At 40.0% G+C, this 17,696-nt stretch overlaps 1 protein-coding gene across 5 annotated transcripts in view; it reads left to right on the forward strand.

The window, feature by feature from the left end:
• Positions 1-266: 266 nt before the first annotated feature.
• The window catches only part of LOC121506114 (receptor tyrosine-protein kinase erbB-4-like), a 497,295-nt gene continuing 479,865 nt past the window's right edge, over positions 267-17,696 (forward strand). For all 5 annotated transcript variants that reach the window (XR_005991613.1, XM_041781682.1, XM_041781685.1 and 2 more), the window contains exon 1: positions 267-641. Coding sequence is in view for 4 of the 5 variants with exons in the window: in XM_041781682.1 (XP_041637616.1) it covers positions 578-641 (64 nt within the window). In the remaining variant the exon portion in view is untranslated. The remainder of the gene's footprint in view (positions 642-17,696) is intronic.

The raw sequence follows: 17,696 nt of genomic DNA on the forward strand, positions 1-17,696 counted from the left end.
AACCAAAACAAAATCTGCTCCTGACAGGTGCATCGACAGCAGCGCTGCCGCCAAATAACCAATCAGAAGAGGTGATAAGTGAGGTGGGCGGACTTCCAAAAAAAAAGACAAAACGCTCCTAATCTTTTTGGATGGCCGATTTAATTCGCTCAAGGAGGTGTCAGTCACGCTACGGAGGCGTGTTTAAAGACCCCCCCTACGTCCCAGGCGCACACTACTCCCCCCTCCCTCCCTCCTCCTCACCCCCCCCACCAAAGCCACCGGCGCTATGGCAGTGTGTGAGGAGTAAATGGCTCAGAGTATCCGTGGTGGAAAGCGACCTAAACACTGGTCTGGGAACTGATAAACAAACAACAACAACAGAAAGGTGGGGAACAAACGCGGCGCGTAAAAGCTCTCCACGGCGCACGGAAACTGTGCCAGCTCTCCAAGACGCCAAGAAGACTCTGACGTGATTTTATCTTTATTGGTTGTTTATTTTTGTGTGTTTACGCGTGGAAAAAACGAGGATATCTTTATTGGACATGTGAGTTACGGGAGTTATCAAGACGAGCAGCCGCTTTTTTTTCCCCCCAAGATGAAGTTCTTCGCCTGCGTCCTCGTCACTTTGGTGGTGATTCGATCGAGTGCGGCACAGTCAGGTGAGTGCTTGGATGTGCGTCTCTGCTGCTGGGTCTCTCTTTTGTCAGTCGCTGAAATCTTGCCCCCAAAGAACACCTTGAGATTTTGGCACAGATACGCGCAAATTACGCAAAACCTGAGGCACGTGTTTACTTTATTGTGATGAATCTGCGCCGCAGTGTACGTGACACAAACTTAACACAACTTCATCGCCAAGCACGCTGGCGCTGATTTGAATCATCGCAGCGAGGCAAACACACCTGCAGCTGATTGCGAGAGCTCTGCGTAAAACTCCCCGTCTTGCCTTATCGCCACTTTCTTTGATTTGAAAGCCAATCCGAGGCGAGATCGGACACCTTTTGGCGCTGGAATCCACTTTGCTTGTGTGCCTGATTCCATTAAAATCTTCCTAAAGAAGAATCAAGCCTAAGAAATCTTTATACATTCATTAAAAGGCAGCGATTCTCACGATAGCGCTGCTCTTCACGTTGGACTCTTAGTATGAATGAATGCACCATCCTCTTAATTCAACCCCCCCTAAGCGGACACTGATACAGCCAGCATCGCGGCTATTTGTGCAGATTTACACGAATTTAGCTTGCTGGCACCAGTGGCACACTTTGCACCCCTTACTGTCTTTGAATAATTTAGATGTAGCAGATATACTGAAGGCTATACAGGCAGTAGGGGGAAACATTCCTCTCTTTCATCATTCGGACCCCGTGGTGTCAATCCCAGGATGAAAGTCACTTTAATGTTCATGCAGTAATCCCATAAACACTTGTTAAGTCCCTTAACCACTTTTAATGTGTCCCTAATACTCATTACTTAATTTATATACAAGTTAATGATATCTTTATTTGATCGTACTGTAATTTTTCTTCAGCATCCCTTCAGGATACTTGCAGTAGGGCTGGGCAATATCGACCAAAAATCACATCTTTATTTTATGGCTAAAAGACAAGAAATGATCTATTTTGATCTGATTCTAATAAAATGAAATATTGAGACCTGTTGGATATCAGGAGCCCTGGACACCCAGTATTATCAAAAATTGCACATAACTCCTAAATCTGCCTTCATTGTAAACGAACATTGCCATTATATCCGTTAATTGAGGTTGTCAAAATTTCCCACGCTCCTGTGATCCAAAATGATAGAATCTCCGTGGTATTAATAAGTTGTATGAAAAAACTGCAAGAACTTGATCTGCTGTTAATTTTTAGACCAAAAAAAAAAGACAAAGCACAGTTGAAATTGCGCAAATATGTTGGCAGCACTCGGAAACTGAGGGAAACTGGCGAGACGCAAAGGGGACCTTTACTCTCGCCAGTCCCACCCAATATTTTGAATGTTTCTGACATCTTTACGCAATTTCGACAGTTTTCTCCCGCTCCAAGTCCCATTCAACTTTGATCCCAAATGTTGCCAATGCCTTTCAGCAATTTTAAAAATTCGGGTTCCCTAACTCTTTGTCAGCTCCACTCACTTTTCCAAATGTTGCCAAAGTATTCGTACAAATTAGACAGCGTTTCGTCTGCTCTTTAACAGCTCCAACCATATTTCCAAATGTTGCCAACATTATAGTACAATTAAGATAGGGTTTCCTCTGCTCTTTGACGGCTCCACCCATATTTTCAAATGTTGCCAACATCATTGTGCAATTTTGATTGGGTTTCCCCTGCTCCTTGTCAGCTTCTGCCAACTTTTCCATGTGTCCCCAAGTATTTGTGCAATTTCAATAGGGTTTCCCTCACTCTGTGTCCCTCCCACCCATTTCCCCAAAAGTTGCCAACATATTTGTGCAATTTTGAAAAGGTTTCCCGCACCCTTTTCTCTTCTATACACTTTTCTCCACAAGTGGATAGAAGAGGCAAATGTTTCGATGTATTTTGATTAATTTCAGTAGGATATCCCTCACTTTTTGCCAATCCTACCTTTTTTTCCTAAAGTTGCCAACATTTGTGTGCAATTTCCAGAGGGTTAACCTCACTCCTTACCTCTGATATTCACCCATCTAATTGTTTCAAGCATTTTTGTGCAATTTCAATAGGGTTTTCTTATGCCTTGGTGTTTTCAACCACTTTCCCATGTGCAACAAAAGTATTTTTGCAATTACAATAGGGTTTATCTCACTCTGTGCCACTCCCACCCATTTCCCCAAAAGTTGCCAATATATTTGGGCAATTTCAATAGGGTTTCCCGCATTCCTTTCCTCTTCTATGCCATTTTCTAAATGTTTCAATCATTTTTTGATTAATTTCAATAGGATTTCATTCACTCTTTGCCAATCTCACCTATTTTTTCCAAAAGTTGCCAACATTTTTGTGCAATTTCCAGAGGTTTAACCTCACTCCACTCCTCTAATAGTCACCCATCTAATCGTTTCAATCATTTCTGTGTAATTTTGAAAGGGTTTCCCTTTCTACAGGGAACTACCCTCAAGTAAGTCAAATGTGGCCAACATATTTGCACAATTTTGATGGGGTTTCCCCTGCTCCTTGCCAACTTCAGCCAGGTTTCCAAATATTTACAATATTTTTGTGCAATTCTTTAGGGTTTTTCTTGCGCCTTGTTATTTCCAACCACTTTCCAATGTGTTCCAAAAGTACTGTTGCATTTACAATAGGATTGTCCTCACTCCTTGTCATAGGCACCCATTTTTTCAAAAGTTGCCAACATATTTGTGCCATTTCAAGAGGATTCCTTACTCCTCACCTCTTCTATTTGCTTTTCTAAATGTTTTGATCATTTTTGTGTACTTTTGATCAAGGTTTTTCTTGTTCCTGGCAACTTTCAACAACATTTCCGGTTGTTGCCAACATATTTGTGCAACTTTAAGAGTTTACCTCACTCCTTGCAGCTTTTATCCACTTCCCCAAAGTTTATAACTTTTTTGTGCTATTTTGAATTAATTTCCCCTTTTCCTTGCCTCTAGGGCTAATTTTTACAAAAGTTTCAAACATATTTGTGCAATTTTGAGAGGATAGCATGGACTCCTCCCTCCCTCTTCCAAACGTTTCTATTGTTTTTGTGTAATTTGGATATGGTCGCCTGTGCTTCTTGCAACTTCCACCAACTTTTCTAAATGTTGCCAATGTATTTTTGCAATTATGATAGAGTTTCCCTAACTTCTAGCCACTTTCACCCAATTTTCCCAAATGTTTTCAACATATTTCTGCAATTTCAACTAGGCTTCCCTTGCTCCCAGACTCTCCCACGAATTTTTCAAAAGTTACCAAGGTATTTGAGAAATTTGGACAGTGTGCCTGAGTTACCTGCAATTTTTGACAATTAAAGATACAATAACAGTATATCTTAAAAACTCAATATATTGCCCATCCCTAACTTGTGCTCAACAACCACTTCATACAGAATTTACTGATATTTTTATTTGTGTGTTGCAATTTTCCTTTGGCTTCCTCTGCACCCATAGTTTTGCCGCTACACAGCAACTTGCAAGATTAGAGCAATCGCCAATTTTTTTCATGATGCGGCTTATTTATTCAAGCATATCATCAAGAGAAGCTTTTGAAGTATAGCTGTTGAACTTTTCAATCGAGCTTTGTTCAGACTCACCGATCAATATGGACATTAATGTATTCTGTTTGCTGCAGAGTTGAGTGTAACGTCTGCATTGGAATGCTGTTAGATGCACTAGCAGAGTGATATTTTGGGCTCTCGGTGCCAGAATCTTGCTTCTTAATTGATGTAATCAAGCTTTGGCAAAGAATGTAAAGGTAGAGAAAAGAAAACTTGGAGTGGAGGCACTGGAGAGTTGATGTTCGGAGGTGAATTCTGGCGATCACCCAACCTCTTGGAGGTAATAATAGGATTCCAAGATGCGTTTTTTCCCTCTCCTCCAAGGACAGGTTGGCGCAATCTCTGGTGGTTGGTGGCAGAGCTGGACAAACAAACAGTCTTTCCTCCCTGCTGAATGTGGCGCTGAATGAATGATGCCTTTAAAACAGAAGTGCACGGATGCATTGGTGTCAGGGCATATGAATGGGGAAGAAAGAGTGGCACCCTCCTTGGTTTATTTATTCTCTTTGCATGCATACGCTCCCATCCAAGATATTTGTGATGCAAATTCTGCCCAAGAATCTCAGCAATGCCTCTTGGGAAGTTCATTGTGCATGTGTGGGTGTTAGTGGGTGTAAACTGTGGAGATATTTGCGTGCTGTCCGTCCACTGTTCTGCTCCCTTTCACATAATCTCCATGTCCTTATTGTGGTTTTAAAATTTCATCCCCGGCATCATAAATCAGTCACATTTAAAGCAGGTATCAAGGAGTGCGCCAAGGCTAGATGTGTTCACTTCACTGGTGTTTAACATGGTGATTGAATCTGTCAGTGCGCTCCTGCAGCAAGACAAATGTCTGCAGAATTCCTGCCAGTCAGCTGGTAAACACTAAACTGTGTGTTTGATGCACAGTACAGCCACACGTGTGCCAGAAATGGAGGTGTTTGCACCATGAGCGGGTTGATTGATGTTTTCCTCCAGTCTGAAAGATTGTTGGCAGTAGGAGAGGATCTTGGTGTATTCGTGTACAGACTTGGCACTCAGTAGGATCATTAATCTTTAACTTTGAGACAAAATTAAAAGAATGACGTGAACTTACACAGAGTTCAGGATTCACCCGAATCATCCTGGTTCATCGACAGGTCTCAAGAGGTTTTTCTATTTTGGATGAAGGCATTGGTAGCTTGACCTTGGTGGATTTTGCTGATCATTCATTTCAGAAGGAATTCAATGGAAGTCCAGAACTAAGTGGTTGCATTGCTTTCAGCATGATGGTTCAGTTTGCCCCTACTCATTAAAGTTGCTCTCAATGGATCAATCTAAAGTCTCAAAAATGGCGAAGAATGCCAAGTTAAAATCTCTAGATCAAGTCAACCTTTACGGACATTACTGTGCAAACTCTTATGCTGGGCTTACACCAAAAGATTTTCACAGTCACAGACTAAAAACTGAAGGTCTTTAGTAAATTTTAGGAGTCTTACTGGAGTCATGACGCACTCCCGTCATCTCTATCATTAAGTTTAAGGTGGTAATCTGCGCTGTTTTATATCAGTCTTTTCCTAGTCTTGGACTTTGTATCAAATGTGGTTGATATGATCGCAAGTCGCAGTGACGAAACAATTTCTACAACCAATAGATGAGCTCTGACAAAACCGAAAACAGGGAACCTGCCGGTCAAAACAACCACAAAAGCGGCAGAGCGGCATGGACGAACAAGAAACACCGGCAGTGTTTCCTACCAATATGGACCGTCCAGAAAGAGGAGCGGCCGGCGGATCTGTGGGCAGATCAGCCCAGCCTGTTCGATGTGAATTGTCCAACATATCACGACTTTGAAAAAAGTTGCATGGTGTTAAAAATTTGCTAAAAGAATCTAGTTGTAGTCTTGTAAATAGTGACCCTGCAAGATTCACAGTCTTTGTAAAATCTCAGTCTGAGACTAGGCTGTGACTAAAAACTCTAAAAACTTGTCTTAAGATGTGAGCAGGTGTGAGCTGATAGTTTTTAAAGAGTCTTTTCCAAATCTTTTCAAAGTCTTCTGATGTATGGGTAGCTTTAGACATTGTTCGCACAAAAATTGAGGCGTGTCAGCCACAAGTTAGCCTACCTGAGGGCAGCATCGGCCTGGAAGGAGGATTGGCACAACCCCAGTAGTGCTCTGGATGTCCTTGCATATTACCAGGGTGAAGGGGAAATAGTATGTCGATAAGGATACAGTGAGTAAGCATTAGCCCCCTGAGGGATGTCCCAAGCGCCCCAAGAACTGCCAGGGGTCTCTGGGTGTATTGCAAAAAAGATACCATCGAGCTTGACCTTGGCTGCCAAGGTTGAGGCACATCAGGCCCTGTGATGGCCCCTTGTCACCCTACATGCCTAAAACTTTTGCACTTGACTGTTTATTCAAAGAGATTGGCTATTGTAGACAGAATCTTAGACAAGTTTTTTGGTTTTCAGAGTTCTTCTATCCATTTGCAGAGGGTTATTGTACAATTAAATCATAGGAAACATGTCCTTGGCTAGTATTGCTGATCATTCACATCTACAGGAATTTAAGGGAAATCCAGAACTAAGTAGTTGTATTGCTTTCAGCTCCATGTCTCAGTTTTGCCACTTCTTAATAACCTTCAATTCAATCCATCAATCTTTTGGCTTGAAAACGGCAAAGAATGCTTCATACAGTTTCTCACAGGCAAGGTAAATGCATCTAGATCTCTTGATCCACAAATCTTTACCTATATTTAAAGATACTTGTGACTGCAACAGTTTACAGAATCTGTAATCGAGTTACAAGTTTTTCTTCTTGTCTTGGAAGAGTTCTACTATCCATTTGCAGTCCTTGTGTTATTCTCCAATTATTATTCAGCAAGCTTTGTTGATCAAGTTTGGCCAAAGGCATGGGAAACTTTTCCTTGGCAAATATCACTGATCAATCAAAGATTTCAACTGAAGTCCACAACTAAGTGCTTGTATGGCATCCAAGTGATGACTTGGTTTTGCCACAGCTCATGAATCTTGCATTTATTCCCTCCATTTCATCGTCTCGAGAACGGTGAGAAGAATACTTGATTCTGTTTCTCATAGGCAAGGGACATACATTCAAAGTAGAGATGCACCGACTGGGAAAATCAAGGATGATACCAATGTTTATATTACAGATTTAGCCAATTTCTGCAACCAGTGTCTTTTCAATACTTCTTTTTCTGTAAGTCACCTATTGTGCTAACAATTTCTCTTGTGTTTGACCATTAAAACAGGTGACTTCTGCCTTTTAAAAAGCTTTCTTTGACTCAGCAGCTAGGTATACCAGATATAGATATCAGTTCATGGTGCATGATTTCCTTAATGCTGGCATTTGTCAACAGCAGTGTTGATTTTGACAGCTTTTTTCAATTTGAGTCTCAGTTTTTAGATTAATTGCCTTTTTAGGTTTTAGGTCGACAAAAACTTGAAAACATTTCAGTCTAGTCTTAGTCTCTAAAAAGTCCTCACACTTTAGTCTTTGCCTTTAGTCCAAGCATTCATTCTCTTGCCTAAATTTGGTCCAAATCATAGAAGTGTGTTCTATGCACCCTGCCAAACCTAGGGACCCTGCTTTCTACAGCTGAGAGGCAGAATAGCTACAGATGCATTGTATTTTGACAGATTTGACAGATTTTGATTGCCCAACAAAAATCTAGATTACACTTTAGTCCAATTTTAGTCATCTTGATGAAAACTAAACTTACTTTTAGTCAGTTTTAGCTGCTATTATAGTAAGTAACACAAATCTAGTACAGCTTAAGATATGCTCAGTGATTGGGTATGCTTTGATGGCTGACAAAGCAAATCACCAATCACATTTAAGTATTTTGGTTAGCCACTCAGATTTCAGGAGGCTCTGGTCAAAACTGGCTACCACTGGCTCCACCCCTTAAACATCATTGGTGCTGCTATTTGCTGCTGTAATCCATTAGGGCATTATAAATCAAGGTATCTTTATCATTTTGGCTGCCAATATGTTTAATATTTTAAGCAATTCAGTCCTTAGAAAACAGCATGAAACTTGTCAAAATGTTTGTTTACAGTGTTAGTATGGTAGCAGTGCCTTGTGCTGAAACTAAGAAGAATAATTCAGTCTCATGCTCTGTTGAGGGCCAGTTTTCATTTGATTTAAAGAATTTTGGGGGAACCCATCAAGAATGGGTCACGTGACACATTTGGTCCCCGGGCCATAGTTTGAACACCCCTCACAGAAATAAACAGTGGTCAACAGGGCTGGTATCAGCCAGTACCAATGCTAAACTGATCCATTGGTGCATCCATAGGTCAGCTTTCTTGTGTTGTTAACCTTATCTGCATTAAAGGATGTTTAAAAAATTGTTACAAGTCTTTTGACAAGGGAGAGGTTTTTGGTCTCAAAGGATTTCTGGTTTCCGTCTGCAGTCCATGTATTAGACAGGGAATTTGTTCAAATATCCAGTCAGTTTTCAAGTTTTCAAATGACAATTATCAGATCTTAATATATTCTTTTGACGCCTTGTTGTAATGCTTTACTACTTTTGCCAGAGGGTACAAGTTTGCTAGCTGTCATCCAATAACAAAAGAAGATACAAGTTTTGGTTTCACCTGACTCAACAAAAATGTTACAGACAGAACTGTAGTGATGCTAAGAGCTAACTTTGACTCTCTGACTATCAGAAACAGCTTCTTTTACAGAAGGACGTTAAGTAACGGATCAGTTTCTATAAGCAAAATGCTGTCCGTTAGCTTCCTAATGGCAATTTCCATCATGTGTTAGCGTGGAGCTAATGAGCTAATACTCAACCAAAAGGAGTCTTTACAGACAGACAGGTGACAAGACACAACACAAAGACTAACATAAGCTGACGAGGAGACAAGTTATGAATGTTTTAGGGGGGGAGAATGTAGGCTGTAGTGAACAGGTGGTGCTTGGGGAGATGGGGTTTTGTGGATGTCTGGGGGAATGGGGTTCCTTAGGGTGGGGGCTGTAGATCTGAAGGTCCTGTCTGCATAGGTTTGGAGTCTGGTAACTAATGGAGATCATTCAGTCTGCTTTTCCCTATCACTTCATTCTCTGCTTTGTGAAACATGTGGACAGAAGGTGGTCTTTTACCACCATTTATTGTTTTTAAGACTAGGTGAATGAGGTGCAGATTATTTGCATACAAGTGTGAAAGTCAGAAAGTATGCTTATTTAGACTTTATTTGAAGTGACTTTGGAATATCAGCTTTTCTGGAAATTACTATCCCTATCATGCACAGTCCCTAAGCCAAACCCTTGGGATACCATCCCACTGGGCTACTCCATTCTTGTGCTTTGGCCTGGTTACCCTTTAGTTTCTGTCTCTGAGGACTACTGGCTTGCAGGCTTTGCATTATAGTCCAGTCATTAATCCGTAAGCTTGGTTGTGTACTGTCCAACTGGAACGACCGACTGCGCCGACTGTAATGCAATCCTGAAACTCTTGGGATACCATCCCATTTGGCGAGTCTTTCCTTGTGTCTTGGCTTGGTCATCTTTTATCTGAGTAACTGTTGGCTGCTCCTGAAGGCCTTGGAAGGTTTCCCATTGCTCCCAAAGGTTAAAGCTTCATAAGATGATTGGTAATAAGACTGCATTCGACAAAGATATTTTTGACTGCTGTAAGTAATGAAAGAGATGAGGTAAATGCTTACATTTGGCAGGCTTTGATTAGGGTATATTTGGAGGTTTTACCCTAAGAAAGATTGTTCAGCTAACAGGATGGCTGACAATAGCTATGAGCTGATTGACTTGTTGATAGGGTAAGGAATTCTTGTAGCTCTAAGGGTGTCTGTACTCTCATTCTTGGGTTCTATCCCTATCCAAACAGGAAGATTGAGATGTGCTTGAAAGGTCTTGAAACACCAGAAACTACTTCTTCAAAGGTGTACTTTCATGCTCTGCCTGCAACCTTTGTAAAAATGTGTCAGCCATGTTTGAACCCAGCTTTCTTTGGACAGCATGACTGCTTCCAGCCCGTTGATTTGCTTTGAATATCTCGAGAAGAACTCTGTGAAAGGCCAAATCAAACAAAGATGGTATTCTTTTGAATGCCAGAGTGATTCCTCTGCAGAGCTTGTCAGGGTGATTCTTTGATATTTAACTTTGCCGGATCAGGATCCTCCTGCCTTGTTTTTGATTCTCGCTTAAAAAAGGCAGTTCAGCTTTGACAAAAACTCACCTCTTGAACCTTTTTAAATAAATCTCACTCCAGTAATTTCATCATCCTCGATGCAGCTGTCTGTTTGCCTGCTTGCCGAAAGGAATGCCTCGAACGTTTCAATCGCCCCCAGCTCTGGAGTGTGTATGGCAACTGCAGCATTTTGCACGTGTGTGTGTGTTTGGGTGACATTTAAAGACGTGCTCTCCTGCGAAATGGCCAGGGGGAGGGGGGGAGGTTGGCGGGGAAGGGAACCCGCTGAATGCCAGTATCAAATTACTGGGTGTCTGTCAGCTGGCACACACAGCGCTGGCCGAGGCTTTGTAGAAGACTGACGGAAATGAGAATTTATTACAAGCTAATTAAGCTTTTTTTTTTGATAGCATCAGTCTAGACCGTGAGGCCTTTATTTGACAGCATGAGAGATGAGAGGGGGTTGAAGGAATTCAATCTTTCTCTAAATTAGTCAACATTGCTATCATAACTTGATATCTGCCAGACTTAACCAATGCCAGGTCTTCGTTGCATGCCAGTCGAACCCAAAGAGATCTAGATCTGAGGGGTTTCTGTGCATTTTCTTGGCATCCTCCGTGGGAAAGAATACATCTGTTTGCACAAAAGAATAATCACTGCCGTTCAGTGAGGGCGACATTGAGGTGTAGGCTGATATTTGCTCCCTTTGTCACAACTGGACAGTCTCTTGGGCCGCAAGGGAAGCTGTACAAATGAGTATGTGACGCGTGGGGGGTGATGGAACGCTTTCCCAAGGCCTGATCTTGCAGCGCACTACCTCCCATGGTACTCGCCGCCTGAATCAGCGCTCTGATAATCATCTGCACGGGCCGAACAAAGATGATGCTGTTCTTCCCGGTTCCTTTTTGTCTTTCCTTCCCATGCATGCAAGGCAAAAAGCAATCCGCCGCCGACGTCACGGGCCTGTTTGCTGACATTTTCTTTGCCGCTGGCCTTACAGAGGGGCTTCTGTTCTTGCAAGTTCACAAACCACCCAAATATTTACATGCAGAATAAGAACTGCACAGCATGGGAAGGAAAACATCCAAGGCTTGGGTGCAAAGTAGCGGCTTTATTGGCCTCTGTAATCATCCCCGAGCTTGCTGCTTGGTCCGTCTCTGGCGCTGTTTGTGTGCTTGGCAGGACAGACTTTTTGAACCCCCCCCTTTCCTCTTGTGCCTTTGCCGCCTAATGATGAGCAGGGTTGGCTTTGGTAGTGGCGAAGCGTCTAGTGCCAACTCCTAGTGCGAGTTAGATTGGCTGGTCGGAAGGCTAGAAGCCTGGCACAGATGTCCCCTTTCAGGAGGACTGAGATCTCACTCCTACATGGAAAACACAGTTTTATGCTCGTGGTTTTACTTAAAAACAACCCAGCATGCCCTCTTTTAAAGTGTTTTTGCATGTTGATTTTACTGAGGTGATTATGAACGTCTCTTATGAACTAGAGCTGGGTTATATGGACCAAAAATCATACATCTATAGTTTTTTGCTTAATTGCAAAACACAGAATATACCTATTTTTCTGTAAAGAAATAACAAATGGTCAAACAGTTCTCACAATACCAGAATTATAATCTGTGATCTTACTCCAGTTTAAAAAAAGAAAAAAAAAAAAAAGGATTTTAGAAAATGGAATGGTAGATACCATGGCAACTAGAAAGATGTCCTGGCAATGTTCCTTTTTTGGCATCAAAAATTGCAATCAGATGCCCTTTATATTGTCAAAAAACAACGTCAACATTTCAATTTTTTGAAGTTGCCAACTTTTCTACATTCTGTAATACCATATGTTTCAAAATGATGATTTTATATTATTTAATAGTGTAAAATACATTAATTTAATGAGAATTTGTCATACTTTAACCAAAAAAGACAAAACACTGTTAAAGTTGCACAGTTACATTGGCAACATTTGGAAAAGTGCATTGCAACCCTCCCTCCTGGCCTGTTCCACCTACTTTTCCAAATAGTGTCAATGTAGTTGTGCAATTGTTCTGGGTTTTCCTTGCACCATATATCTCAATCCAAAAAAAATAGAGAGAGCCTTTTCAAATTTGCACAATTACATTGGCAACATTTTGAAAAGAGGGTGGCAACTTTTGCTGCTGGCTTGCTCCACTCACTTTACCTAAATAGTACCAATGTATCCGTGCAATTTTGGTGAGTTTTCTTTACTCCGCATACCTCCGTCTATTCAAAATGGAGTTAGCACTGTCAAAGTTGCACAAATATATTGGCAACATTTGGGAAACTGGGTGGTAACCATTGCTCTTGGCCTATTCCACTCACTTTCTTAGATAGTACCAATGTATTTGTGCAATTTTGGTGTGTTTTCTTGGCTCCCGATAGCTCCATCCATTTAAAATAGAGAGAGCACTGAGAACATTGCACAATTACATTGGCAACATTTTGAAAAGTGAGTGGTAACCATTGCTTCTTGCCTTTTTTACCCACCTTTCCTAATAGTGCTAATGTATTTGTGCAATATTGCCAAGTTTTCCTCGCTCCTTATATTTCCATTCATCCAAAATAGAGAGAGCACTGTCAAAATTGCACAATTACATTGGGAACATTTGATGAAGTGGGTTGCAACCTTTGCTCCTTGCCTGTTACACCAACTTTTGTAAATAGTTCCAATGTATTTGTGAGATTTTGCAAGGTTTTTCTTGCTCCTCATGGCTCTATCCAACTGGAATAGAGAGATCACAGTTGAAACTGAACAATTTTATTGGCAACAAAACAGGTGGAATTGGCAGGAGCTTGAGTTTCACTAAAGGGTTTCCCTCTCTCCTGATTGGTTAAACCAATTTTTCTGTTTTTTAGAAATTATATTCGAACTCATGAACCCTGTCTAATTTGTGCAAATACATTGGCAACATTTAGAAAAAAGACGTAAATGCTGAGTGTTTCCATTGCTCTGTGCAAATTCCATGTGCTAGTTGACACCATTGGCAACAAAAATAGAAGTCCTAGACACCCAGTTTGGGGTAATTTACATTGGCACATTGATATGTAAATAACTGGACTGTCACACTAATGAATGCAATACATTGCACAATGATAATTTCTCCCTTATTTTAATTACGGTGGAATCAAAAGAACCTTGATGATCTGAGGTTTTATTTTCAGGAAAAAGAGATATATTGCAGAAATACATTGGCAATATGTGGAAAGAAGGTGAAACTGGTGAAAATATAGGGTTCTCCCGCTCCTTGTAAATTCCACCTGATAAATTTGCAGGTTATTGACTGTTAATATTGGGCAATTCATAGTTTTTTATCAGCAAAAATTGCAGGTAAACTCCTGTACACAATCTTAATTGCGCAAATATGTTTGCAACATTCAGAAAAGCACATGGAACTGGTGATGGTTTCCCTCGCTCCACACTATCCAATAGTTCATGCCATGGCAACAAAAAACAGAAATCCTGCACACTCAGTTTTGGGCAGTTTATTGTTTTTAACTATTAAACGTCGCAGGCCGACTTCTACACATTTTCACAATTATGCAAATATGTTGGCAACATTTGGAAAAGTGGATGAAACTGGTAAAAAAGGGGGTTTTCCTCTTTGTTGCCAGTTTTGCTCTCAAGTCGATGCCAAGGCAACAAAAGAAGACATCTTAGACATCCCATATTGGACATTTTTTTCAATAACAACCAAAAATTGCAGGCAAATTCCTACACAGAGTGTTTGTGCCAATACTTTGTATTCATATTCAATATTTGGGAAAGTGGGTGGGACTAGTACGGAAAAAGGGAAACCATCAGTTTTTGCCAGTTCCACCAACTTTTCTAAATGTTTCCAACATAATTGAGCAATTTGTGTCAGTGCTCCTTCTTTTTTGATTAAAAATATGACTGATGAATCCTGTAATTTTTCATACTACCAGTTAGCAAAATAGCAGAGATTTGGCTTTTATTTGACATATGGTACTCAGGAATACTTAGAAGTTTGGCAACATCAATATGCAGAAATGTTGCCAATGCTTTTGCACATTTTAAGTGGTGTTAAGGAGTTTATATGGTAATATTTAAATATTTGGAACCCAAATCTGCTAATTTTAGTTGACTATGACATCTTTTTTTTCATCCGGGGTGTAGGACAGCTCTCAATATTGTTTAATTTTTGTAGAGTAATTAAATATAGATATATATTGTGCATTGCCATTCAGGTAATAGATATTAAAGTGTAATTTTGGTCCTTATTGCTGAGCCCTGTGTGAACTCTAAGTCATTCAAGTTCAAGGGTGAAACTGCAGCGGAAACTCACTCTTAAGTGCCACACAGCTTTATGTTTCCTCATTGTTTGCTTCCAGCACAAGATTTTCTCCCACTTTCAGTCATTTCTTTTGTTCTCACCTCTTTTATCCCTCTCTCACACACACTTAAACACACGAAACATGCACAGTATTAGCGAGGCATAGCCCAGGAAAAGAAAGGACAGGAAAGACACAGGGATCTTTTTTTTCCTCCGCTACTGTTTCTTCTAGACCACTGGAGGGTTTGTTCGGCCCGCCACTTGTAATTCCACTCAGAGACAAATGCCTCCATCCTGCGTCTGAGGGGGCTTCCTACTCACACAGCAAACACTCCCACACATTAAGAGTTGCCTCACACCACTTCAGAGTTTCTCCTCTTGTATAAGAAGCCTTCTCTTATTTTATTAGCTCCTTTCCACTTCCTTGTCATCTCTTTTCCTTTAGTCAATCCGTTTCCTTATCTCCTCTCTCCTCCGCACACCTTGTCTCCCTCCTGTTCACATCCGTTAACATCTCCGCTCTGTTTTACCTCCCTCCATCTTTCACTGCCTCCAGTCTCCTTTCCTTTTTTAACGCCTTTTTATTTCCCCCTCTCTCGCTCTCTCCTCCCTCCGTCTTTCATTAGTGGCGTTCGTGGGTTTGTGTGCGCAACTGTCACTGAGTATACACGGAGAATGGAAAACATCTCATTTTTCCCCCTTTAATTACAACACCCAATTTGTTTCACGGACAACATGCTGTCGGCAGATTCTTACACCAATCAAACTGTCATTTACATGCTTACACAGATAAATGTGTCGCTTCTGTGAGTGTGGACTCGACGGCTTTGGAGTTTTAAGCCCTTCAGAGGAGCACTTTGGTTTGTTGTCATTTTGCTGAAACATTGAAATTGCCAAAAATGTTGAAAACTGACCAACATGTTCCAAATCTGCCTTAATTTATGCACATTTAAAGGTATTTTTAATCAATATAACAACCAAAATATGTTATCAAAAGACCATTTTTGACTGTGGATTATGTTAATCCAAGAAAAAAAAGTAGAGTTAATGAGTGGCAGACGTTGAAATTTTAATTCTTTAATGTGGTTCCATCGTTTAGTATTGCCTGACTTACACAACCCAGTAATGAATAACTGCATTGTAGTGTATGAATCCTTCCTAAGAGGTTGTGATAATGCTACAAACACACTGGGAGCACTGAGCGGCCACTGTTTGAACTCTTCACCCCATTCACTGCTGACCTTTCAAAGCCAGAATGTTCAGCAGCTGACCATGAAGAAGCCTTTTGCTTCTGAATTATATAATTTACGTGTTCACTTTCAAACTATTTATTAAAAACATGACTTTGGGTGACAGTAAAATTAAATATATCACCTATTAACTCTAAAGAGGCAAGTTATTGGATAAAATCATCAATTTTTGACCACTTGGGGAAGCAAATCTTTTGAAAATTAATGTTATATTTGTAAATTTTGCCTTTTATATAAAAATCAAAAAGCTGTCAAGTGACAGGAGTTGATCCAAGGAATGGCCCGTCCTTGATTTCATTTTGGCCACCCCAAAATCCTAAAATATTATTAACGTTTAGTATGGAACATTTCCTTTTGATAGCACTTGACATTTTAACTTCCAGAAAACTTTTCTCTTTGTGTCCTCAAAGGTTTAAAATACATGCCTTTTTTAAAAATTGACAGAATGTGCATAAGTGGAGTTGAAAAAGTTGAGTAAATGCTAATTATTCTTGCATTAGCCACTAAATCAGTGGCTAAGTTAGGCCACCCCAGTCCCCCACAAATTTGGATTCACCCCTGCTAAGCAATTTAAGAAAAACTGCAGTTGAATCTAACCTCTATCTAATATCCATACTATTTTAAACCATGTTTTTGGTCTCTACCAGTCTCTGCCAATTTCTAATGGAAATATGTAGCATTGAAGCTGCTAGCTGAATTCTTAGCTAAGTCCACTAGCTGAAAAAGTTGATAGCGTTGTTTAACTTGATGTGTCAGTAGGTTCTGGTGTATCATTACCTTTCAACTTCTGGAAACAAGTCAATAAAACAGCAAGAGTAAACCACAATAACACAGGTTGTCATCAGCAAATGAAATAAAAGTTAGCTAAAGATGCTAAAACGTTCAGTAGTGCTGAGACACTGTTCAGAGTTCAGAGTCACAACTCTGTAACTCTTTACCTATTCATTCGATCTGTTAATGATTAAATTTTCTTTTAAAGTATGCGTCTTTAAATTTGATTGAGGGTTTTTTATGCTATCATCTGGATTAGCTTAAGTGTTCAGTAAAGAAAAATGGTAATGGTTTTAATTTAGAGGTTTTCTAGCTTTGTGGAACTGAATTGAATGTATGTAGTGTCCTTTAAACTGTTTTTGGTCTCTACTTCTTTCTCAGTATTTATTTATTTATTTTTATTTTTTGCATTAAAGCAACTTAAACAACAAATTTTGACGTCAATAAACAAGTCCAGAATGAACTCAGAGAAACACAGAAAAGTAAGGCTTTCACCTGTAGCACAAATACTTGAAGCTTAAAGATGTAAGTAGCTCTAAGAGAAAGTTTGAAGTGAGCTTTGCCGACATTTAAAATATTTATTTGACAATTAATTAAAAATGTGTACCTTTGAGTTGGATAGAGAGATTTTCTTGCATTTGGTTTGATATAGGGGCCAAATTTAGTACAGAAAGGTTTTTGTTCACATTTAGTTTGACAGAGTGTTAGGCTAGCATTTTATTTTAATATAGAGAGTTTTATGCTAGCGACAGATTTGACGTAGGGAGTTTCATGCTAGCATTTGGTGTGATATAGAGGTTTTTGCTCATATTCATCTGATAGTTTTCCGTTAGCAATTTCTTTGATATATCCAATTTTATGCTGGCTTTATTTGATAAAAGGAGTTTTATGCTAGTGTTTACATTGAAAGGGAGTTTATGCAAGTGTTTAGTCTGATATGGTAGGTTTTATGCCAGCATTTTTTATGCTATATGGAGTTTTATGCTAGTGTTTTATCTGAAAGTTTTATGCTAACACTTGGTTTGACATAGGGAATTTCATGTAAGCATTAGGTGTGATACAGACGGTTTTATGCTCTT

This window comes from Cheilinus undulatus, linkage group 24 (assembly GCF_018320785.1).
Source record: "Cheilinus undulatus linkage group 24, ASM1832078v1, whole genome shotgun sequence".
In the NCBI taxonomy this organism is placed as follows: domain Eukaryota; kingdom Metazoa; phylum Chordata; class Actinopteri; order Labriformes; family Labridae; genus Cheilinus; species Cheilinus undulatus.